Consider the following 26,887-nt stretch of genomic DNA (forward strand, 5'->3'; position numbering starts at 1 on the left):
CGTTACGTAATCAGGACACCAAAAAAACGGTAACTGTAATCCGTACTACTAAGTGTTAAGTTAGTACATTACTCATGCAAATAACAAAGTCAGTATATCTTCTGTGATACACTAATGAGGCCTGTGGCAGAATTTAATTGAGCTTAGTAGGGGCTTATTACTTATGTGCGCTATGAAAAGTGGGCTTGTTGCATTATGTACATAATGGATGTCACAATGATTTGCTTAGTCATACATAAAAGAAACTGCAGTGTCTCCCTGAAAAAAAAAAATTAATTTTAAGCTGCTGTGAACGGGCATTTAAAGGGTCTACACTTCTGACATCATTTCAACACAGGGAAGCTGGATGTGCCACGGCATGAAATGGTTCTATCATAAAGCTACAAAGAAAAGACCCACCTCCGTATGCTCTCATGTTCTATAAGTATCTGAGCTGTTGAAATGACCAATATGCATATCCCTAATTGCTACTGGAGTTGTAAGAGTTTGCTAATTATTATATTGGCCACACACAAATCAACCACAACCTCAAAGATGCAAGTTTAAGCCTTATAAAGTCATAAACTCAATGAAATATCAAACACTGCATACGTTATTCATTTATTTATTTATTTTTAATGTTTATGTCAATACTATTCCCTGATTTACTAAATGTTTTTATGTGCAAAAACAACACCTTGATAACATCTGCTAACAGGGTCTACAGAGGATTGTGTCTTTTATATAAGCAAAATAACACGTCAATTTTGCAGGTTGGCCTTAATGAATATGCAATTTGGGGTGGTGTTAATGCAAATAGTTTAATTTAGCACCTGGAATGTGATCTATTATGCCTGAAACTGATTCTGATAACAGCAATTGTGTGTGCAAATTATTTCAACCTAAGGGTGAATATTCAATTTATGGAAGCCCATTCTCTTTGGTATCAGAATTTGCCGTAGTTATCAAAAAGTAATAGCACACGCAAAACAATATTTAAACAATTTACCTACTTTGGTTGAGACCATTTACACAATTAACTTTTGCAAATCACCTGAAAATGCAATTGATCAGATTGCATACGCAAACAAGGGGTCTTTGTTTGATTAACTCCGTATAAAGTATAGAACTTTGTAAAGTATAGAACTACTGCATAATTTCACCAAACCTGAAATAATTTATCATTGTTTTCCCACTTAAATCTTTCCTAAAATATTGTAAGATCCTTTTTGTACTATACTCATACATTGTATGAAACTAGTCTATTCTTGCTGAAATACTTGAAATGAGATGCAGGAACTTAATTCTCGTTGTAAACGAGAAACAATAACTCCTGATTAGTATGTGTATGTCCTTTGCAGAATTAACATAAATGATTTCTGGGGAAAAAAAAAGACACATTTGCTATGTGTCAGCAATCTATCACGTACAAATGACAAAGGTACTATATCTGAGGACAAGCTTTATTGAGTAATGGAGCTATAAATATGAGCATTTCTGATGGCAAGTCTCAGAAAGTGATGGAACCTGTGCCAGAACTGTGTGCTGGTGGTACTGTGTAACAAACTGCTCTCTTTTACTTGAAAGCCTGTTTTTAATTATCATAATGAAAATTAACATCCCGCAATATCAGGGGGCTGGAGAAGCAGGGCTGGGTAATCTTTACGCTGGAGACTTGAGCTTTTAAAGCTAAATTTATAGTTGTAAATCTAATCAATCATTTAAAAAAGAAGGTGGTAAAATCACTTGGTGGCACAATTACAAAGGTGTAAATCTTAGCTGTAGGAAATGCAACATGCATATCACATTTAGTGCTGTCGAACTATCCCACAACATCCCAAGCAAATTTCCCCTTGAGTGTACTATTCAGACATGATTTAATTTTATTGTGCATGCAATTTAAAAATACAGCGCATGACCACCACGTGAGAGCTAGCAGTATGCATCAACTGTGAATATACGCACCATTAACACTGTTTATATTAATCAATCAGTTAATCAACCAACTCTCTATCATATGAAACATCCCTAAGATATTATGATCTTATTATATGACAGTATTGGAAAAAAAAAAATGATTTCCCTATAATAGTACACATTAATACAATTAATATTACACATTTTTATCATTGATTCTGTTATACCATGGCCACTTAAAAAACTTAATCAAACATTTAAATTTATGGAAATAGCAAACATTTACATGTTTAGATGTCATCTTGTTTTATTAATTCTTGGTGCATGGTGCTCAGGGTAAGCAGACAGCAGACAGCTCCAACATTTCCAGTGATGTTGAAATTTGATAGTGAAATAGGCTAATTGTTTTAGGTATTTTTTTGTATCGTTGTTTAGAGGTGTAATAGTGAAAGCAGGAGTGAAACATAAATAAATCCTAGTCTAAACCGTAATTTATGCATGTTGTCATGGTTACATTTTCGCATCAAAACTGTTGATCCAGAGCTGTGATTAACTGTGACTGATCTGTGACTTATAATAACTTTACGTGGAACCTCATATAAGGAATTAGTGTACACTTACTAGCCAAACAAAAACAAAACAAAAATTCTGACAAAGGTGATTGTTTTCAGTGCTTTAACTGCTAGCATATCAGGTAGTGAATCTGCGATCTTGAAAAGTATCTTCCTAGCTATCTTTTGATAATGGGAGTTGACTTCTCTGACAGGAAGCGAATAAAACTGTATGAAAAAGCTTTTCTCTCAAGCCCAGCACTTCACCTGCTGAAAGGAGATATGCATTTGGAGGAATGCAGTGCTGCAGTTAAACGAATTTGGGCTACTTTCATTAATGGTCCATCACAGTGTAGGAAAAGGCTTTCAGACATAGCCTGGGCTTATCTCTCTGATTGGATCACTCTTTGGATGGGGAAATGTTTGGGGGTGGAGAGAACAGATGCTGTGGTTCTTGTTTCTTTTTGCCTGTTGGCCATCACTCTTTCTGTCTATCTCTTTTCAAGCCAACAATATTATCAGATTAATCAGTCCCAAAAAGAGAAGTGAAAACAAGACAATGGTTACATTCATGAGAAAAAGAAAATACACCCTCCTTCAAATCTATGTTTTTATTTATCAGGGCATTAATAACAATCTTGTGGTCCCCACCAACTTCTATAAACACACAAATATCCCCAGGTTACAAAAAAAACACACACAAAAAAAAAACACAACAGATTACAATATGTAGTCGTTTTTTTCTTCAAAAAAGTTAACCAACATTCAGAAGCCAGGTGGGAAAAAATAAGTACACTCTATAATTCAGTAGAACCATCTTTAGCGACAGTACTTTCTGTAGGAGTTTATCAGTCTGAAGAGTTTAGGAGAAATTTTGGCCAACTCTTCTTTGAAACATTGCTTCGGTTTGTTGATGTTTGTGGGCACTCATTTATCTACAGCTCTCTTAAGATCCTGCAATAACATAATGGGGTTGAGGTCTGGACTTTGACTTGGTCATTCTAGCACCTTGATTTGTTTCTTCTTTAGCCAGATGTTGTTCAGCCAGATGTTGTTCAGATGTTAATTTGCTGGTGTGCTTTGGACCTTTATCCTGTTGCATGGCCCAAGTTCAGCCCAACATAAGCTGCTAGACAGATGGTCTCACATTTATCTCAAGAATTTTCTGGTATAAAGTGGAGCTCATCAACTGCAAGATTCCCAAGTCTTGTGACTGCAAAACAAGCCCAAATCATCACCCCTCCCCCATCATGCTTGACAGTTGGTATGAGGTGTTTGTGGTGCTGTGCTGTGCTTGGTTCTCACCAAACATTGTGCTGTGTATGATATCCAAACACCTCCACCTTGGTCTCATCAGTCCAAAGTATATTGTTTTAGAACTCTAGCTGCAGTGTTGCAAACCTAAGTTGGGGATTTTACCTAGTCACTCCTCGAAATGAAAGCATAAGTATGAAAGTCATACTTATTGTCTTCTGATTGTGCTGTCATGAACATAAACATTTATATTGCTTACAGAGGCATATAGAACACATGATGTAGCTCTTGAGGTTTTCTTTATATATCTGAGCATTAAATGGTCTGAGCTTGGACTGAATTTTCTTGGATGTCCATTCCTGGGAAGTTTTGTCTTGAAGGCTCTCCATTTGTAAACAATCCATTTCACTGTAGAATAGTGAATTCCAAATTGAGATGGCCTTATAACCCTTCCCAGATTTCCCGAGGAGCATCGGTTGCTTCTCTGTGGACATGGCTGGTGTCCTTTCTCCTTGGCATGATATGGACACACACCTGAGTGTTCCAGAACACTAAACAGCCAAAAGTTCTGCTTTTACAGAGGTAATCACTCTTGTTGGTGATTAACTAATCTTGTGCATTTCATTAGTAATACCTGGCTGCTAATTACTCTCTTAATGACTGTAGAAGTAGGAAGGGTGCACCTATATTTTTCCACCTGATTTCTCAATTTTAAAAAAATTACTACATATTGAAATCGTTTTTTTTTTTTTTTTTGGTCACCGGAGGTTGTTAGGCATGAGGTGGAGCGGAGTACCTAAAACTCCCTTAGCTGTTCTAATTTTATAATTGTTTGTTTATAGAAGTTGGTGAGGGCCAGACAACCCCTGATAGCCCCTGATAAATAAATATATATATATATATATACATTATATACAAATATATAATACATTCTTTTTCCCATGACTGTATTTAACTAGTAACCTGAGCCAACACACTGGCCTGTATGCACTAAATTTAACCCTCTGGGGTTGAGGAACGTGATGGATGAAGGCTGCATAGGAGGTTTTAAAAAATTCAGACACTACCTGTAATAGGAAATCTGGTTAGTTTGTTTAGAGGAGGAAGAGGGACAGGGAAAATTGTCGGTTTTTTTATTTGTCGCTGTATACTACGCTCGAGCAGCGTGTCAGGATAGTGAAAAAGACTAAACCACACACACACACACACACACACACATATATATATATATATATATATATATATATATATATATATATATATATATGTATATATATATATAAATATATATATATTAGCACACAAAATTTGTTTTCATAATTAGAGCAGCTTTCTAATATTAATTTGTTAAGCAAAAAAGGAAGTTGAATACAACAAGAAATGTAACTTAAAATCTCTCTAAAAACTTTGTAAATCAAGTGTCCTCGCACACTGTATAGTCGAGACACCCAGTTTGGGAACCCCTGGTCTAAACTGTATTTTCTACTGTCTATTGCTTTTATCATATGGCAACATATTGAAAGCCTGCATAATAATAAAGTCGGCATTTTCTATCCCCTGATTTTCTTTTTGCTTAAAGGAAAGTGCCTGTGTATAAAGATGGTAAAAACTCCCATCATGAGAGCTATGAACAAGAAAAATATGGCAACCTCAGAGGCATGAACTGCCTGCATATAATTTACTAGTCAGAATTAGCCACCCAGAAATTCAGCATAATCACCTGCATAAGTCTGAATATGAAAAACTTTCCTCTTGTCAATATTGACATAACTTTTAACCTTAAACTGCTATCACTGAATGTGGCCCAAAGTAATTGAACTGAACTTTGCTATGCGAGTTCATTTTTTGATATGCTCTCGGGAGTGACGCAAAATGCTGACAGATGTTCCATTTATAAAGAGTGAGAGACCTGGATAGGGAAAACTGAGAAACAGGGATGGGAAAGCAACACCCACATCAATCAGCTGTCACCATCAAACACAGCCCCAGAACACTCAGCTTTGTCAAATGCATTTCAGCTAAAAAGATTTTGAGTGCTCTACTACAGTGTCAGTGTTCTCCATGCTGTTTACAAAAAGCCTTGAAAGTCTTCCTGCGGCCATGTTTTAGAAGCTTGGTCCCAGTTTCCCAAAAGCAATGTAATGTTCGTGTCTCAGGTGAAGTGTTTTTCAAAGTATGCCTTGCTGTACTGTGATCTTGGTGCTACTAATTACTTCAGACAAAATTTAAACACTAACTTATTGTTAGCACAAGAGACAACAGCGTAGCAGAATCCTTACCTGACTCAATAAACTCATTGTTCAAGGTAATCCAGGTCTCCCTGCTTTTCCGAAGACTCTCTTCCATGGCTCTGATATCCAAGAAGGGGCAGTTGCAGTCGGGGAACTTGGCAGAACAGCGACACCAGCAGTCGTTGTTGCGGCACAAGAGCTCGCCCTCGGAATTACATGCCACATAGCTGAGCGCTGCCTCCACGAAACGGTTGCGCAGGAAGTCGGGGAGAACATCTTGTAAACCTGAGTTTAAATAGAGGGTTGTCTTAATGGCACATAATACAGAGAATCTATATCTCGATGTAAAACTTTTATTAGCTTCTTTAAAGACCATAAGGCTACAACCATGTATAAAGTAGTGTTAGGGTTTCTACTTTCTAAAAATGTTGGTAATCCATTCTTCTAGTTACTTTCATAATAGCAGGAAGTAATTAAACAACAGCAAATATACAGACAAATAATTCTGCATATCTTGTCTACTTAAAAAAAAAAAAAAAACATCATGAGAGCCATTGTAATTGTTTAATAATAATGACAACAGCTGTCTATTTGACAGCAAATGTGCTGTAACAGATGTTGAATGGATGCTGAATATCATTTCCTTAAGTGGAAGGAAGAGGCTTTTCCTCTGATAACTGAAGTCTGAGATTTGTTATGAAGACAGCACAATGTATACATGATTTAAATAAATAAAGTAGCTTAGGCTAAACTACCACCCTAGTCACACTAGCATTCATTTTGGAAACCTTCCACATCGCCAACAGCATACAATTCTGACATGCATGCAGTTCACTGAGAATAAACATGATATTTTCCTGCACCGATCCAATGATTTAGTGTCAACAACTGTGTTAGGCAACACAAAGCCATACAAATTAAATTCATGGAACATTTTTTTCCCCCCATTTTTCCTATCTCTTCTCCTTTCAAATTCCTTACACGCCTCAAAAAGTCATTTTTAGTTTTTTTAAAAAAAATTTTTATGCCATGTTCAGGACAATGCAATAAGCCCAAGCTCATTCTCCTGCATTATCTTCTATAGATTGGGCAGGAAGCAGAGAGGATGGAATGTAAAGTGGGTCAGACGTCTGACCGTGTTTGCTTGCACATTTCTATTTAGGACACAGGACTGCCATGCCAGTTCTATAATTGGGTAATGGGATGGATAAAGACTAACAATCTCTACGGCAAGGTCATTCAGCCATGTATTGTTGTGATGAAGCAGGGGTGCTTTGCAAACAGAGAATCGATGATGTGGCATTCTCTGACCATATCCTGTTCTGATCTTTTGATGGGAGGTTATGTAAGTATTGATATTTATGCAGACAAATTAATTAGTGATGATTTGCTTGGGATAGCCCATCCTATACGACTCAATGGTGCCTACTAAGATGGGTGGATTGTATATATAATACATTTTAAAAACACTTTTGATGTTGCTTTTGTTTTTGCTGGCAACAATGTAGTCAATTAAGCATTCATAATCAATATGTAATGATGAACACAGCATACAATCATTCGATAATGAATACGTTCGCTATCCATCTGCTGGTGAGATCGATCCGCATTTTACAGCCCAGCTGCGGGTGTTGAGCAACTGCTAATTATATTATCTGAGAAAAGCTCTTCTCAGCTTCACCAGATCTGACACCCATCAAGAGAGAATCAATTCCTTTTTCTCTCAGCTTTTCAAATTCCCTCTCCCGGTATGAATATTTATGAGACACGTTTCTCCAGTATTTATTCTCTGAATTGCAAGAAAACAAGAGGCGTAATTAGATGCAGTCTTCCTCTCAAGGCCTGGCTTATGGTGGGTGCGGAGCCAACAGTGTGGGGAGGCACACAAAAGACAGCAACTTGGATGGCTTTCATTCCGGATAAGGCTAAATAACAGCTCTTGTGCCCTCTCCTCCTCAAGCTCAGCCTTTTTATGGAGAGAAACAGAGTGAGACGTGTTTTTCCCCCACAAACGTTTACTGCAGTCTTCAGTAATATCTACAGTCTAAATTATATCTATTGCATCCACAGTTTTGGTTATGGGTTTCCCCTTAGTTCACTTCTGCTAGACACTATGATATGACTATCTATGGTCTGGAAAATGCTAAAATAGTCTTAAAAAAAAAAGGGTCTGAAAAAGTCTCCAGAAATGTAAAAGAACTGATGAGCTGACAGAAATAGAGGCCTCGGGCATCTTCCATCCAGCCACTTTTCTCTCTCCGCTTTAGACATGCCCCTGCCTCAGCTTATTAAAGTAGTTACATGGCTTTTGTCAGTGGGGAGATTGCTTTAGGAGGTAGCAGTATTAAGTGGGCTGACTTTTAAATGTCAAACTCAAGAAAGTGGCAAGTACTAGCACAGACCACATGTATAATTAGCACAGACATTGGCTTTCCTTTCACTGCCATTACTATCTTTTTTTCTGCTTTGGTCACTCATGGTGACACATCTGTCATAGGGGTATGAGGGAAATTTAGGTTCGTGTAAATGCTTGTCTTCAGATAACCCCTCACTTCATCTAAACCCTAGCTTGATATGAACATCAGCTTTTTTCTCTCTCACAGTTACATACTTTTTTCCCCTCTAGACGGTGAAATCTAAAATACATAGACTTACATGCTGCGGTATAATTTAATTAAAACCCAATTAATTAATGCTACATGAAACCTTTAAAATCCAGGCAGAGGAATTTAGTCATTAGAACTTTAAAGGCATCTCTTAATGAAAATATGAAATTTTAAAAACAAAATGCTGCAGTATAGCCAGGAAAAACAATCCTTTAAATACTGTAATGAATTGTTGTTTTTAAATACTGAATATGATAAATACTTAATATAATATGTCAATTCTGAACAATTCTTTTAGCAACCAGAGAACTAAACCGGGATTTAGTCAATATGTGCAGTATGTATGAAATGAGAAACACTTGAATGTCAAATATAACTAATATTTATATTTTTTTTTATATTTTATCATTCAAATAAACATATTGATGCTATGAAAACACATTTCATAACAAATATTTACTTTTGATTATAAATGATCACTCAAAAATATATGTAAATCTGTTGAATATAAACCAATTTACCTGGTTTATGTGAATGTTGTATTATTATTATTGTTGTTGTTGTTGTTGTTGTTGTTATTATTATTGTTGTTGTTGTTGTTATACACAATAACTATATGTGTATAGCTAATTTGTTTGGTTGATGATATTTTTCCTGTTCCTGTGAAAAGTTAGTGGTTGTATGCTGAGGTCACAGGAAAATATTGCTAGAGCACTTATAATGGTAGTTATATATAATAGAAGAGCTAACAACAAAGAACACAAGCTTCTTTACCCACCATTTTCCAACAATATTATATTAATATGAAATCCCACATCAGAGTAGAGAAGACTCAAAAGTTCAAGAATGAGCTCACAGTTCAAGAAAGCAGTGCAGCTATATTAGCATTGGAAGTTAACCTTAGTTAACTTAGTTAATCTTAGTTAAAGTTAGTCAGAGAGTGCAACAGACTAAAGGAAGCTCTGCTGCATTGCTCTGTTTAGGTGAAGGCTAAATCCCACTCCACTAGTATTAGCAGGTAGTCTAGGAAGGTGGGTAATCTAGGAAAACTTTAGTTACAGTGAAAATAAACACAAATATAATATGTTTAAAGAAAAAAAGTCAGAAATGCATTATAAAAACCTTAATGCTATTGCACGTCATACAGTGCCCTCCACTAATATTGGCACCCTTGGTAAATATGAGCAAAGAAGGCTGTGAAAAATTGTCTTCATTGTTTAACCTTTTGATCTTTTGTTAAAAAAAATCACAAAAATACTCTGCTCTCAGGGATATCAAACAATTGCAAGCGCAAAACAGGTTTATCAAAAAAAAAAAAAAAAAAAACCCAAAACACTTTGTTAAAGGGGTCATAGCATGATTTTTGAATGTTTTCCTTCTGCTTGGGAGTGTAATGTATCTGTTTGTGCATGTATAAACTCTGCAAAGTTCCAAAACTCATATTTTCCACCAAAAGGATTTATTCTATCTAACAGAGAACACTGCTCAAGACGTGCCTGAAACACGTCGTTCGAAATCCAGATTTACTTCCGTAATTTCTCTACGTCACAGCATGCACTGTCACCATAATCCCACCCAATGGCAGACACAAAGAAAGAAGGTGAGGCTTCAGTGAATTTAGTCGATGCTTGAGTGAATTCAGGCACCGTGTCGTGGAGACGCTGTGTGTTTCTGTGCGTAAGCAAAACTTCTTTGATTAGCCTTCCGAAAATGGACGAAATCAGTGGTTACTGTTTATTTATAATGCTGTTCCTGAGCAGTACAACCCAAACGTTTGCTTGTGCACAGCACATTTTATAGATGACAGCTTCCTGAACCTGGGCAAGTACAACACAGGCACAAAGGGTACTCCATACTCCTGAAAAGAGGGGCGATTCAAACTTTGCTCAGACAATCTTGTGCTTCTGAATCAAAACCTTTTTGATTATTTTATGAAGTATCTGCTGTTGATTGTTCACATGCTGAGTTTTGTGTTGTAGCTCTGCAAACCTGCTAGCTAAAATTTGCTAAGCTGTCTCAGTTTTTTTTAAATGTTTGTTTGTATGTTGGTGGCCTGACAGAGATGTTGATTGTAGCCTCTGTTGGGGAATGTATCTTAAAATGGTTTATGTCATTTGAATCACAAGAATCCTAGCTTTCCAAAGATATATTGCATGAGTACCTGTGTACAGCATAGTTAGGCTCGCCGGCAAGATCAGGATTTACATTGTATCTGAAAGGTGAGAGAGTTACAAAATAAAAACTTACTTCTGTGAGGCGTTCTGCTCAAGTCGTGTTTGCAAACTTGCTTCCGCTTGACATTTTTTTAGTACACCTGGGTGACTAGGAACAGGAACCTGTTCAAGCATGACTTCCTGTTTCACAGGTGTATAAAGGTTTCACATAGGCCAAATTCCCTTAGTCATTCATAACAATGGGTTAGACCGAGGAATATAGCTGTGATATATAGCTGTGATGTGTGGCAAATGGATGTTGAGCTTCACAAAAGGGGAAGTGGCTATAAGAAAATAGCAAAATGCCAATTTCCACCATAAGGGCAATAATTGAGAAGTTCCAGTCAACTGGAAATGTTATGAATCAACCTGGAATTGGACGTGTGTCTATATCGTCTCAACACACTGTGAAGAGGACGGTTCGAGTGGTAGAAGTTAGTTGCATCTAGGGGTCAGAAAGTCTCCAAAACTACAATTGGATGTCACCTACATCATGACAAGTTGTTTGGAAGGGTTTCAAGAAAAAAGTCTCTACTCGCATCCAAAAACAAACGCAAGCATCTTCAGTTTGCCAGACACTACTGGACCTTTAAATGGGATCGGGTTCTACGGTCAGATGAAACCAAAATAGAGCTTTTTGGTAATAAACACAGAGGTGGTTTTGGTGCACACAGAGAGGTAGCCATATGGAAAAGTACCTCATGTCCACGGTTAAATATGGAGGTGGCTCTTTAATGTTTTGGGTCTGTTTTTCTGCCAGAGGACCTGGACATTTTGTTAGGATACATGGCATCATGGACTCGATCAAATATCAACAGATATTAAATGAAAACCTGACTGCCTCTGCCAGAAAGCTTCAAATGGGCCGTGCTTGGATCTTCCAGCAGGACAATGATCCAAAACATCATCAAAATCAACGCAAAAATGGTTTACTGACCACAAAATCAAGGTCCTGCCATGACCATCCCAGTCCCCTGACCTGAACCCCATAGAGAACCTGTGGGGTGAACTGAAGAGGAGAGTCCACCAGCGTGGACTCTCCAGATCTGGAGAGATTCTATATGGAGGAACGGTCTCAGATCCCTCGCCATGTATTCTCCAACCTCATCAGGCATTATATGAGAAGACTCAGAGCTGTTATCTTAGCAAAGCGAGGTAGCACAAAGTATTGACTAAAAGGGTGCCAATAATTGTTGCACAATAATTTGTTTGCAATTGTTTGATATCCATGAGAGCAGAATATTTTGTGATTTTTTTTTTTTAAAGAAAAGATCAAAATGATGAACAATAAAGACAAATGCTCACAGCCTTCTTTGTTCAAATTTACCACGGGTGCTAATATTAGTGGAGGGCACTGTATATCAATTACAACTGACTGTTATTCTGGGTGATTTTTTCCTTTAAACCAAACATTGTGTTTAGCTTCTGCTCTGTCTGTTCTCCCTACAATCATCTTGCACTTGCTTCTAGTCAGGTAGAGGATATTTAATTCTGCAGCACTCCCATCTGTACCAACTCCTCAAACTGCCAGAGGCTGGGATTGTATTCTGCCTCACTTGTCACTTCTGAAGTCGTTTCGGAAGAAAGCATCTGCTAAATGATTAACTCTAATTAGATGTAATTTAAAAGTAAATGTAAAAGTAACTTTGTCTTTTGTTCCCTATCAAGGAACTCTTGGGGTCACAGCAATGTCAGCTCGCTTCATCATTTCCATCCATATGTCATTTATTCATACAGTCATGCACAATAAAGAACTCTTTAAAGAACACTATTTATACACCTCAATGCATTTATCTGATCTAGCTGCTTCATAGCCATTTAAGCTTGTTATTTTAAAAAAAGAAGAGGCAGAATATAAACACTGAGTGTGATCCAAAACTCAGTGGTTCTAAGAAGTGTGAATAGATTGGAAATGATTTTGGTGAATTTGGCAGCTGCATAGAAGGATAAAAAAAAATTCTGTTATATTTTTTAAAAAAAATTTTAAATAAAATTGTGTGAATAAATTTTAATTATGCAATCAATCATTTCTGTAAAACAAAAAATAAATGGATGGGTGGATGGATCGATGGACAAATTATCCTTTACTAGCAACACTAAGAGTCTTTGAGTTCTCTTAGTGGAATACACTCTAATATAGTACAAAAAGCACAGAGACACTAGCTGTATGTTACAGATAATGCAGCTGGTCCCTTCCACAAACAGAATGTTACTACAGAAAGTACTTAGTGATATACCTCTTCAGAAATTAAGCTTAAGAAAAATGTCATTGCCCCACAGCAGACTGCCAAACCATGTCATGAATCCCCACAGCATAGAGTGTGTTTCCCAGCACAGTGAGCACTGCCCTAATTGTGACATGTACTTCTGTTGTATCTTCTAGTTCTGTCTCCAACACTGTCCCTTTATAGGCCTGTTCCCTAATGTGTACACCTGTCCTCAGTTCAGCCGTCATTAGTTCGTCTTTTTACACCCTTCTGTTTCTTTGTCCATTTCTGTTAAGTCTTGTTGATTGTTAATGTGTGATTATGAATGTCATTTTCCTGTTCATTATTTCTGGTTTTGGACTTTTGCTTGTTTCCTGTTTCTATAATAAGGACAATCCGTGTTTAACTTCGACTACTTGTGCTTTGACCCTTGCTATGAATCCTGACAACAATACGGCTGCTTCTAAGGCCAAATAGACTTCATATAAATCCATAATGAACTTTTTCACACTATCTGTTGTTACCCAGATGAGGATGGGTTCCCTTCTGAGTCTGGTTCCTCTCAAGGTTTCTTCCTCTTAACACCTTACGCTTGCTCAGTTGGGATAAATTCGCACCTTTAATATCTATATACCGTGTTGATATTTCTGTAAAGCTGCTTTGAGACGATGTCTATTGTAAAAAGCGCTATACAAATAAAATTGAATTGAATTCAATTGAACAATTTATGGATTACCCTTAATAGGGTACCCTTAATAGTATATCAGTCCCGCCTCTGACTGCATGTTACAAACCAAATATTACTTGATTACATGTTTTCTAAGAACAAAATATGTAATGAAATTCTGAGCAACCTTTTTTTTTTAAATCTAAAATTAAAAACAGTACATAGATTTTTGTAAAAATACAAAACAATGGAGTGCAAAATGGCATGCCAATAAATGGCAAAAAATATCCCAATGACACTCCCAATATTATGAGCACATATGGGCGGATGTGGATCTGGTGGTAGAGCTGGTTGTCTAGTAATCGTAGGGTTGGCGGTTCAATTCCCAGCCCATGTGACTCCACATGCAGAAGCGTCCTTAGGCAAGTGTCCTTGAGCAACCTCAAGTTGCTCCCGATGGCAAGTTAGTGTCTTGCATGGCAGCTCTGCTACCACTGGTGTATGGGTGAATGAGAACCAGTGTAAAGCACTATATAAGTGCTGACAATTTACTATTATATCATGACATGGAACAATTCTTTTTTTTATCATGGATCATAATGATGGAAACTATGTGATGCACATGTTTATTACATGTCTTATTAAAGCTCAGTGAAATGTCCAAAGAGGGTGTTCAGACATTTTTGGGAGACTTTTTATTTTTGGTCAAAAACCTGATTCCCTTACATCCTTCCACAAATGTCATTACTATCTGCATGTTTCTCTTTCAAAATGTAGTGAAGCATAAATTAAACGATTTTTTTTTTTTTTTTCAAATGCCAAATTTATAGACCAACTCCCTGTAACACTCGCTAAATGTGAATTCTAGCATTGGGACATCTAAAAGCAACATCCTAATTCACAATTTGCTTTTTAAGATGCCTGAATCCCTTTATTTATTTATTTTTTTTATAATTTTTTTCAAGTCATATGCTCTCTGTTCAATCAATCTTTATTAAAGTGAAAGGATTACACTGATCTCTTAGTGCACCGGTAAAGCAGTACTGAGAGAACAAAAATAACATAGTCAATTAAACCAGGGTCCCTGACAACCTTTGGTTACTACAGCTCATGTTATTATTTATGTCCCACTTTCCCACCAATTCCCATGCCTGTCATTTCTTACACACAATCATAAAATTTAGTTAAAAGACCTCCAAGCATTAAATCACTTACTTGCTAAATTAGTACTTTACTAGTGATTCGCACATATGGCACTATTGCTGTCATGGGGAACATTACAGTTGATACATCAATATTGCAGAATAAAAATCCTGTAAATAGTGATATTTTACTCCATTTGGGGTGATGTTGATGACAGCTCACATGAGAAGTATAAATACGCCAATTTGTGAATGAATAGTGCATAATGAAAAAGAAAGCAAGAAATTTTATTGTACCTTGAGGACACACGAAGAAAGATTATTCGTTCATCCATTCACATTATAATAAATCTTACATTTCCAACAGCCCAAGTTTACATGGCTGCAAATCCTACCAAGGACCCTTCAAGGTCTTTGTTATAAAGTTATAGCAGCTGTGATGGTATAATCACACAGATACACAGGTAAGCAAAAAAGTTGTCATACCTTTCAGATGGATTTTATTCTCCGGGCTGTGTACCAGCACTGAGCTGACAGAATCCAGGCTGTCGTAGTTACTGCATCCCAGAGGCCCTGTTCTGGTCTCTGTTACCTAGGAAACAAGGGGATATTTTACCGCCTTATTACCGCTGAAATCATGCACCTGTTTGTTGCTCTTTAATGGGAGAAGAGTGGTGAGGCACATGGCTGTTGTCAAAAACAAACCAAAGTCATCTAGAATTAATAGTACATCTCAATTCGGCATATTGCAGCCGTTCACAAATGGCCATTTTACCAGGCTTTCATTTAAATGAGCAAAAAAAGAGAGAGAACTTCATTAATGTAATATTAACCTCTAAACATCCAAACAGATGACTCTGTCCTTCCCAAAATATCTCTCTCTCTCTCTCTCTCTCTCTCTCTCTCTCTCGCTCTCTCTCTCTAAAATTGTGACTCTAATCCTTGGCTGAAATAAAGAGATAACACCATTTACCATTGTATCCTTCTCCACATGCATGTCTTTCATTTTATTGGCTTTGACAGGCATGGCCCCCACCCAGCGAGCGGAAGAGAACAGAAGTACTCATACACTGAAATTAAGGACGCAGGCACAGTGACTTCACAAAATATCATGTCAGTCTTCTTCTTCTGCCAAGTAAATTTATAAACCTGTTAGTGCACTCATGCTTTTAGAGTATTCTGTCTAATAGACTCTCAGAACCCTAATATACTTTACATTAAGAAATTAATTCATTTGTTCATCTTCAGTAAGTACTTTATCCTGGTCAGGGTCATGGGAAGGAATATTACCTGGATGGGAACAAATACCCAGGTCCATTCCAAGGTCTATATGTATAGGTATATACAGTATGTTTCATTCCAAAATACAGTGTGCAATACAGTCATGTGAAAAGATAAGTGCACCCCATGGAAATATGAGCATATAGGCAAAGACAAGGACATTTGGAATAATGTGTTCTGGACAGACAAATCAAAGATGGAGTTGTCTGGCCACAGTAGCAGCAGACATGTTTGGCGCTGACCAAAGTCAGCTTTTCAGGAGAAGCACCTCATGCCAACTGTGAAGCACGGTGGTGTAAATGTGTTGGTTGGGGTTTGCGTCGCTGCCTCAGGGACTGGAAAGCTTGCACTCACTGATTCAACTATGAAATCTGCATCATATCAGAGAGTGTTTGAAGATAAATCCACCAAGGAATGGTTCAAAAAGAAGAAATGGAGGGTTATGAAATGGCCTAGTCTTTGAATTCCACTGAAATGTTGTGGGGGGATTTGAAACACGCAGTTCATGCAAGAAAACCCTCAAACATCTTGGAACTGACAGAATATTGCATGGAAGAGTGGTCAAACATTCCAGCAAGCCCGGTGCAAAATGCCTACAAGTTATTTCTGCTGAAAGGGGCAATACTAGCTTCTGAAGCCAAGGGCGGACTTACTTTTAACACAGAACAATACCACATCTATTGATATTTCTGTTGAATAAATGATTTCAAATATCAAAAAGTATATCAACGTCATTAATAGGCACTGTTTCAAAGACGATCAAATGTTTTCTTGTCCAAAAAATTGTTTTCTTGTCAAAAAAGCCAACAATTTCCATGCAGTGTGTTTATTTTTTCACATGACTATATATATACATACATATGTGAGCATCTTGCTCCTTTAATGATTCAACATACAGTGTACATTGTCAGAAACACCAGCTACTGAACAGAGTAAAAAGCCATTGCTTTCATTAGAGTTCAGAAGGAGGATTGATACAGATGCAACATAAACATGTTTCGAGCTTTCACCACGCCATGTGCTCGTTGCTTACTGTTACCCAACATGCATTGCTTGTGAAAACATGTCACAATAAGAGTCCTCATGTATAACGTCACAGAATAATGGCAGGTAAAACAGAACTTGGAATATTAAACAAATACGAAAATATAATATTTATAAATGCAAATGTCCATAATAAACTATACACAGCCTCTGTTAGGCAGAACAATCATATATATATATATATATATATATATATATATATATATATATATATATATATATATATATATATATACACACACACATAGTGGGGGAAATATCTATTGAACGCGTCAATATTTTTTTCGGTAAATATATTTCCAATGAGGTTATTCACATGAAAATTTCACCAGTAAGAACACACTAAGAAAAAGCAGTTCTCCAAGGCAAGGTAATGCAAGGAACCAGCTGAATTGGAATTGGATACAGACGTATTTCAAAACTTCTGAATCTTCCAGTACGCACCATTGGGGCCATTATCCGCAAGTGGAAGCAACATCACTCCATCATCAACCGGCCACGCACAGGAGCTCCTCACAAGATTTCTGACCAGGGAGTCAGAAGAATAGTCAGAAGAGTAGCCCAAGTGCCAAGGACCACTCGGAAAGAGCTCCAGAAACACTTGGAGGCAGCAGGTGCCATCGTCACAGAGAAAACAATAGGCAATGCACTCCACTGCTCACGCTCACCACGCAAGACTCCATTACTAAAGAAAAGGCATGTCGAAGCTCGTTTGAAGTTTGCTACAACTCATTTGGGCAAGTCTATGAAATACTGGTAGAGTGTAGTCTGGTCAGACGAGAGCAAAATGGAACTTTTTGGCTGTCATACTACACACCATGTTTGGAGAAGAAATAGAACTGCACATCATCCTAAAAACACTACACCAACAGTGAGGTGAAGCATCATGGTGTGGGGCTGTTTTTCATCACAAGGTACTTCATATAATTGAAGGAACGATGAATGGAGCCCTTTACCGGGAGATTCTTGAGAATCTGCCATCCACCAGGATGATGAAGATGAGACGTGGGTGGACCTTCCAGCAGGACAATGATCCAAAGCATGCAGCAAAGAAAACTCTCAATTGGTTTCGGAGAAAAAAAAATCAAGGTGTTAGAATGGCCCCGTCAATCACCTGACTCGAATCCAATTGAACAAGATTTAAAGACAATATGTTTAGAAGAATGGACCAAAATCACACCTGAATACTGCAGAACATTAATTTCTTCATACAGGAAGTGTCTTGAAGCGGTCATTACAAACAAAGGCTTCTCCACTAAGTATTAAATATATTTCAGTTAGCGTGTTCAATTCTTTCTTCCTGTGTCATTCTTTATCACACATAACTTTATTTATAGACTTTAATGTTAGGATTACTTTATATGTGTGGATTTCTTGAGTTAATACCAAAGTCTGGTGAAAAATATATTTACTGAAAAAAATAATGTTGACACGTTCAATACTTAATTAGCCGCACTGTGTGTGTGTGTGTGTGTGTGTGTATGTGCATATATATTATATATATATATATATATATATATATATATATATATATATAAAAAGTCATTCTACCCTAAATTACCATTTCTTCAAAGATTAGCATCCAAAAGAGAGCACTGCACAGTCCTTGCATCTTAATAAAACTATTTATGTGTTGAAAACTCTCATTATCTCATGCACCTGTTTATAGTCTCATTGGGATTCTCATACAATATATAATCTGCTGCTTGTCTTCTGTATTTAAAATGCTTCACCAATACAATGAAAATTATGGAGCATTAGTCTGGTTTTAAAAACATATGCCTGCACATGAAGTGTTTCCTGAGAAAGCCTATGCCTGACACATACGGTAACCTATTAGAGTATATCAACATTATGAAATACCTCCAATCGGCTATAAAAAAAAAAAAAAAAAAAAAGATATAGAGACCCACATCATATATCCTACAGAAAAATCTCAATAACAAATAACTACATGATAATAAAAACAATATGAATAATAAGAGGACTTGTGAATACAGTTAACCCACTGCAATTTCCCAGTCCTGATAAATATTGAGCAATTAGGACACTTCCTTGTTTGTACCACTTTTGGACAAGTCCGCAAAAAGAAGTCCTCACTACATTAAAAATAAATCAGATGCCAGAGTGAGAACTATTTTGAAAAAGTATTAACTTTCTTTTGACTGAGCAAATTAAACAAAGATTTGTAAATGTGACTTGTAAATGGAATGGCCCCTACTTTGTCAAGTTTGAGAAATTGACATGCTTTAAGATTGTTATAAATAGTTACTGTATGCAAATTTACTAGATTCATATCATGTCCACCGTCAACTTATAATGAAATTACCTTTTTTCTTTTTTTTTCTTTTTTCTTTTTTTTACATGGATGTGGAATCATCAGACAACAGACAAAGGTGAGTCAAAAGTTAAAGATTTATTGCACCATCTTGTGGGATTCATGCCAATTAACAGGAATTATCTAGTGTTATGCTGCCTCACATTGTCCTTACCTTTCAGTGTTTCATTTACTACTGTATATGTGTGGTGAATGTGCTGTGGTATATATTGCCTGCAGCTCAAGTAAACTACCACTATGTGCACAAAGAAACAGATCATACAGATCTCTGAAAGGTAAGGTGCTTCAAGCAACGTAAACTCAAATCCCAAAACTCCTATGTATAAAAACAATCCATTCTTGGGAGTGAGAAATTCCACTGCTGGCTCTTTACCCTCAAATCTATGACTGGCTTGTAATCTGACTTACTTGTACATTTCCTTGGATAACAATGTCTGTCAATTTAACAATATATATGTGTGTCATAACCCAAGAATTCATTTTCTAGTGAATCAAATACCAACAGCACGAGGCGGGATTTAACACTCTGAAAATATAGTCGATACAAAATAAAATATTTTAAAATTGAAAGCAGCACTTATTCTGGTGTGGGGAAAAAAGAGTACTGCTTTGTATTTCAAAATATTTTACTCTAATTTCTCTACTGAACATTTTGTTATGCTTCTCACCGCATTCACCTCATTTATGTTTCATGTTGTCCTGCTAAGACATATTCAGGGTCTTGCAAATTGAAAAGAAACCATAGCAAACGATTCATATGAATTAGTTTCAAGAGGAATGATGCATGATGCATGTGCTGAACTGTCAGTGAATGAATGATGCATGTGCTGAACTATCAGTCCTCGCATCTCCACAATGTATTATTGTCCATGAAAACTGTTAGAATATATTTCACATTCAATAGAATAAAATGGTGAGGCCCTAGACGTGTAAATTTGATTAATTTTCGATTCTATTTCAATGAAATTATCCAATCATCCATTTAAAAATATCTATTTTTTTTTATTTAACAAAAAAGCTTTTTCTAATTTTCCATTTCCAGTTCTTAATATTGGAATAAAAAAAATACAACAAATTAAAATAATAAACGCAACTTTTTAAAACTTTTTTCATCCACACACAAAGATCAATAGCAGGGTAAGATATGAGGATTTATACAGGGAAAAGCTATGGAGAATTTATTTGTAGCTTTAGTACAGAAAAACACAGCTTAATGACTGAAAGATGGCATCATTGGAGCCTTATACGGATGTCATAGTTAGAGTGTTTGATGATGAAATGACATACACCAATCTGACTCAAATTGGTGTGCAGAGATGCTCGGTCATGAGCTTCCACATGTTGTTCCAAGACTACACCTTGAGAAGGAAAGGACAAATGGATGACAACTTCCTGGAAATGGCAGTTGACTTTAAGCTCACAATATCAATGTAGCCTAAGTGTTGTTGTTGATGTTTGTTGTATATGCCTATTAAACACAATAATTTTGTGATTCAACAGATGTACCTCATTCATCCAGGCCACTGCCATTTTGTTTTTGTCATCCACGTGTCCTTTCCTTTTCAAGGTGTGGTCTTGGAACAACATGGGGAAGCTCATGACCGAGTATTTCTCCACACCAAAGTCAAAACAGATGAACTATCAAAACATACAACAAGCCTTTCCGAGGGGATTCTGGGCACGAGGCATGGGACACCCTGGACTGGGGGCCAGCCCATCACAGCGCATAATCACACACACATTCACACACAATTTGGAGATGGCAATCACCCTACAATGCATGTCTTGGGACTGGAGGAGGAAACCATAGTACCCAGAGAAAACTCCCAAAGCATGGGGGGGAACATGCAAACTAAAGGCGGGAGGCAGGAATCAAACCCCCAACCCTGCCGGTGTGCTAACCACTAAGCCACTGTGGCCTCTATAATTCAGTATACAGTACAATATCTCCACAGCATAATTGGTGTCTCTAAGATATAATGTGCTGGCTTAGAAATGAGGGGAAGAGAGTACTACAAGGTGAAAATTAAATAAGCTATGTTACTAAGTGCAGTATAAGTGAGGGAGAATGCTAGTGGAATCTAATGGACTGGATCCAGTATAACAGGTGAGTTTTAGGGTGGAAACTACAGTAGATAGTTACCCAGTTAACATTCGTATTAGATGTTAACAATTAGTCAACATGTTAAATGGTAACATCACCACAATAAATTACATTATACTTATTTGTACAATATTGCACATTAGCTACATGCAGGTTATCTTTGCAGCTAACAAGTTGATAATTGATAATGATTTAATGATAATCAATTATTCCACAGTGCAACAATATAGACAGCTGCTTAAAACCTGTGCATATGTCAGGTAACTATGTGTATGGGCAACTGGGGGAATAGTTCCAAACGCTTATTCGTGGCAAATAACATCGTTTTGCGCTGTAATGATGTTCATAAACTAAATTACTATTGCAGTTCCTCCATATTTATCCACCCCATACATCATATAAATGCATCCCTTATTTTGTTTAATCACATTTTATTGGCTACCAGCTGCTTTGGTGAGAAGCAGGATGAATCAATCAGGATCACATTTTTCCTGTTTCTGCTTGAAAGCTATTAGCTCGCTAGCTATGCTTGGAGCTTATCAAGGTAACAAGCAATGAAATATTGTCGGTGTACTGCATGAAGAGATAAAGAAAAGTAGATCTGGATTTATAAAGCAAGGGGTTATTTTCCGCATATTATTAGCATATTATTGCTAGCATGTATTTTTTTTCAATGGTACCGTCATAAAAGAGTTTTATTTCTGATACCTGTTAACGCTATTAATAGGGCAAGGTTAGGTGATGGTATATTTAAATAATAAAATGACAAATTTCCGAATATCACGCCACAGCTCCTACTACAATGTTACATATCCTGTATATATCTTCATGTGAGTGAGCTGCTTTAGTGTTTCCCCAGTCCATGAAGTAGTGTACAATAAACATAGAAATACACAGAAAACTACATAATTCAGACACATATAGTGGCTGTAATAACACAATAAATCCTCATGAACTCAATGAAGAGTACAATGAACATAAACATAATTCATTGCACAAGGTGTAATTACTCATGTGTGGTCTGATATGGTTTAATCAACGCTACACACTGTACACAACAAAAAGAAACACACAGGCACCGTGACAGGGAACTGTGCTCTCTTCCGCATTAAGACACCATGCCCCGTGAACTTCAAACAATAAAAGTATGAGCCAGTGCAGGAATAACAGTCATGATTATAACAAATTACTCAAATAAAGTCACTCTGACTATTTTAAATCATGAAGTCTTGACTGCCACAATACAAAGTAGGATGTTATGGCATCGTATCTAGCGAGCAGACGTGCAGTTAATTAGACATGCTGAAAACAACAAAACTGAAGTGATATAAAACATGAAGTTATAAGTACACACAACTACCAAACATTAAAAATACAGAAATACCATTAATGTTGTAGAAAATATGCAATGGTAAATTAATTTGAATGAAGTACACTGTCTTGTACTCCCAGTTCTTTTTTTTTTTTTTTCCTTTGATATAATTATTATAATGTCATGATTCATCTTGTGGCTGGTCATAATAAATGGCAGAGATTGTTCTGGAACTAAAGCCTCTGAAGAAGTGGTGGTCAGTGTTCATCTCTATTCATTCATTGTTTAGAATGCCGGGGAAAAAAACAAACCACCAAGCAAATATAGTACTTCAGTTGAAATTGGGCAAGTTGAGCCAAACACCATTGTCCTCATTTGCATCATTCACACAGAATTGTTGTATTTACTGTACTTTTGGACCCATTCGGAAACCAATATATACACCCATTTCTATTACTTCCTGAATCTAAAACACAACCCTGTAACTGAACAGTACAGTATTTGTGGCACTATTTTCATTTCCAGCTTTGCAGATTCTCACCAAATTCATCAGGCCCAGCTGCATGTTCAACGGTAGTGAGAATACAGCGTTTTCCCCCCAGGAGCAATAAGCTGAGCTAGCTATGGACTGAGTCACAGGCAAAATGCATATTGGAGAGGCTCATTTATCAAAACTGCCTGTGCTGAAGGGACGTTTAGCTAAGGACTTGGAGTACGCTGCATAAGCTTGAATTCCGATGTTTAGGAGTCCGCCAAGTGTGACATGATTTTAAACGCGGACTCTTTGCACTTCATTGGACTTGACAGCTGACATTACTTAGACACCATTGCCACTGCTCCTGGCAGCACTGGATATCTACAGCCATCTCCAGACAGATGAGGTGAAGGGTTCTTTTCCTCTCCTAGTTAAAATGATTGTGCTTGCTCTGGGGACCCACTCATGATCACGCAGTACTCCTGACAAGATGTAGTGAACTGGTCTTTGTTACCCAAGAGTGTCACAACTGTGTAATGCGTTTGCTATTTTTACAACTTTACCCATTAGGGAGTGGGAGACTAGATAGATATGTAAAATGCCCTTGAGAATTTTCATAATATCCATGGCTCCTATAATATAACTTTTGAGCACATGGGTTTTTTTTTTCTTTCACTACAACTTTTCAATGTTCCAGGTCAGAGCTCAGAAAGAATGTCAGCTATGTCCTATGCAGAGGTGACTATTAATAATATGTCATTTTGACAAATGAATAAATTTGGAGGGTCCTTCATGTGTAATTGTATTATTAGGCCAACATTATTGAAGCAGAACCAGGAACAGAACTACATGGCAAAAAGATGAATTATACTCAAATTGTAGTTCTTAACCCATTCTCCATAATGACTACATATACTGTGTAGACACCACAGGTTTTCATTTAGAGCTAGGATTTTTTTAAAAGTTCTTAAAATGATCCAGCATGTGCATACACCACAGTCCAGTCTTCTCTGTGACATTTCTGAGTGAACAGAACACAGCACCCAGAAGAAATTTTTTTGCTTCGAGTAGTCTGGAGAACACCATCGACTTCAGCATTTGCCTTTGATCCTGATCACATATATGATGCGTGCTTCTGTGGTGCTTTCTATATATATTTCACAATAAGTGCCTTATTATGTGGAGAGGCTGTGAAGTCTCTAAAAGAAGTCTGTGTGTGTGCCATCACACTATGATTTTGGGGAAAGAAAGTGGGATTGATCGTCCTTTATGGGATTATTGATGGGCTTGTTAAGACCCACTTTTGCTTTGGTGCCCAATTCATCAGTCTGATTTGCACAATGAGTACTAATAAAAAAAAAAGTGTTGTAGAGGAGACTTGATGGCCTTGTAACGTCTCATTAGCTTCCCTGCCATAAACATATCTGGCAGGCGGTACAGCTTCATAAGAGGACAATGACATCTCATGTAAACTGGAGTTTTATTTTGAGAACTTTGATTTCTACAAAATTCACTTTAAGTGAAGCATACTGACTAAACAAGAAATAATCCATGCACTCTCATTCAGCTGTGGTTTACACCGAGGTTCATGCCATACACCACTTCCTAAAATAAAGTTTGAGACAATTTACTTGTGGGAGAATTACTCTTGACGAACAAACCTGCTTAGAACTTAATATATCTATCTAAAACCACACTCAGTATGTTCTGCAGTTCATATCTATGCGCAAATACAAGCACTAAAAAAAACCCCACACAATATTTCAAATATTTTAGCAATTTCACATGCTAAGAGCAGGTAAAAAAAATACAGCTAGTATTATGTGGTATTTATGAGACATGAGTCAGACTGAGTAGATGAAAATATTCTCTTGTACCTTGATGGCTGAGGTGGCAATCTGTAGGTGGTGGAGTCTCCTGAGGGTGCTCTCTCTATCAGTGAAATAGGATGCAGCCAGCTGGTGCAGGATTTCCAGAGACACCGTCGAGCTGTTGCCGTTGACCTCAGACTTCTTGCTGAGCTTCTGTTTGTCCAGGAAGATGGTGAGAGACTCCTCGCCTTCAAAAGAGATCCAAACAGAGCCCAGTGTGATATAGAAAAGCTGGAAGAGGCAGGAAGTTTAACTTTCACAAGACAATCTGAAGTGACAGCGTATACCACTCTGGCTAGAAAAGTAGTTTTGGGAGCTGTGAGCTGTCCAACGCACGTCTATGAGAACCAAATGGAGGATAAGCAGCTCAAACTCAAACTGTCGGCGCAATAAATATGTAATACAGTGCAGTCGAAGTTTTCAATTCAGTTTGCCAACATTTTGGTCTATTTTAGTTCCCATCCCAACTGAGCCAGCTAAAAAGCATTCTGCAGCCCTTGATCACCTGGCTCAGGTGTGCTGGCAGAAGGAATTGAAGAAATATGTGAAGTGGTGTTGGAATTTTTACAGCATAAGAAGAAAACATGCAGGCTTCATTTTTTAAGCACACATTTTCTGTATATTGGGCATTTGACAAATTTTCCACAAAAATAAAAAGATTGCTTCTATTCAAGATTTAATCCAAACATTCTTTTAAAGCTATCAAACTGCATAATCAATGTATTAACTGTATTTATTTTGAATGATTTCCTATCACTGATACATTTGAACAGTTTAGGTAACAGATTGGGGTTTTCAGGGTTTCCGTTAATGAAACAAATATTAACAATAAAATTGATTCATGTATTTTAGTCTAACATTGAACCTATATGATATATAAATATAAAACATAATGGCATAGCTATTTATTTCTAAAGCCCTTTTTTTTTTTTTTTTTTTTTTACAGAATAATTGAACTGTTTCTGTGTGATAATCTTATATAAAATATGGATGTGAAATTTGTGCTTGGAGCTAATTCTTGCATACTGTATTTATAGATTTTTCCCCAAACACCATTACCATGACGTTAATACTGTACGCATTTCATTACTGTTGAGAAAAATGTAAAGCCTAGCCTCATTTCCGCTGATACCACAGGAATATTTTACATTTTGTACCCATATTTCCTGATTACCTGCAAAACACTGCTGTACTACTGCTGTCACCATTCCTGTGCAGCTCTCTGTTCCTAACGTTCTCTCTTTTTCCAACTCCCCTGATTCAGCTCAGGAGATGATTAGTAAGCCCTTTGTGACATGTGTTTGTGAGGTGGTGTAAGGTGAAGAATTCTGAAACTGTGTAAGGTAGTAATATATACAAATATATTACACTTTGTCTACTGTTAACCCTGCTACATTGATATAATGTACACTTTTTTTTACATTCTGGACCTATACTACTCATGGAAACTTACTCATTTTGGACCTATAATACAAATGGAAACTTGCAACTTTAAAAAGGCATTCCCATAAACATTTTTCAAAGATTTTTGTTTTTACATTTTACCTCCAAATTTTCTAAATTCAATAAATGTAATATCATTATTAAATCCTGACCCAAACCTGGCCTTATCACAAAAATTTAGAAAGGAAAGCATGGACATACCTAAAGTTCATGTTTCCTGAAGTAATGCCAGAATGTAGTGCAGCTCATGTA

General features: G+C 36.9%; 1 protein-coding gene across 1 annotated transcript in view; it reads right to left on the minus strand.

Moving 5' to 3' along the window:
- brinp2 (bone morphogenetic protein/retinoic acid inducible neural-specific 2) overlaps positions 1 to 26,887 on the minus strand; it is a 161,286-nt gene that overhangs the window by 42,377 nt on the left and 92,022 nt on the right. Inside the window, exons 4-6 of the mRNA XM_017471153.3 lie at positions 25,199 to 25,380; positions 15,254 to 15,359; positions 5,981 to 6,217 (exon numbers count right to left, since the gene is read on the minus strand). Coding sequence (XP_017326642.1) covers positions 5,981 to 6,217; positions 15,254 to 15,359; positions 25,199 to 25,380 — 525 coding nt within the window. The remainder of the gene's footprint in view (positions 1 to 5,980; positions 6,218 to 15,253; positions 15,360 to 25,198; positions 25,381 to 26,887) is intronic.

Source organism: Ictalurus punctatus, chromosome 7 (assembly GCF_001660625.3).
Source record: "Ictalurus punctatus breed USDA103 chromosome 7, Coco_2.0, whole genome shotgun sequence".
Lineage (NCBI taxonomy): Eukaryota > Metazoa > Chordata > Actinopteri > Siluriformes > Ictaluridae > Ictalurus > Ictalurus punctatus.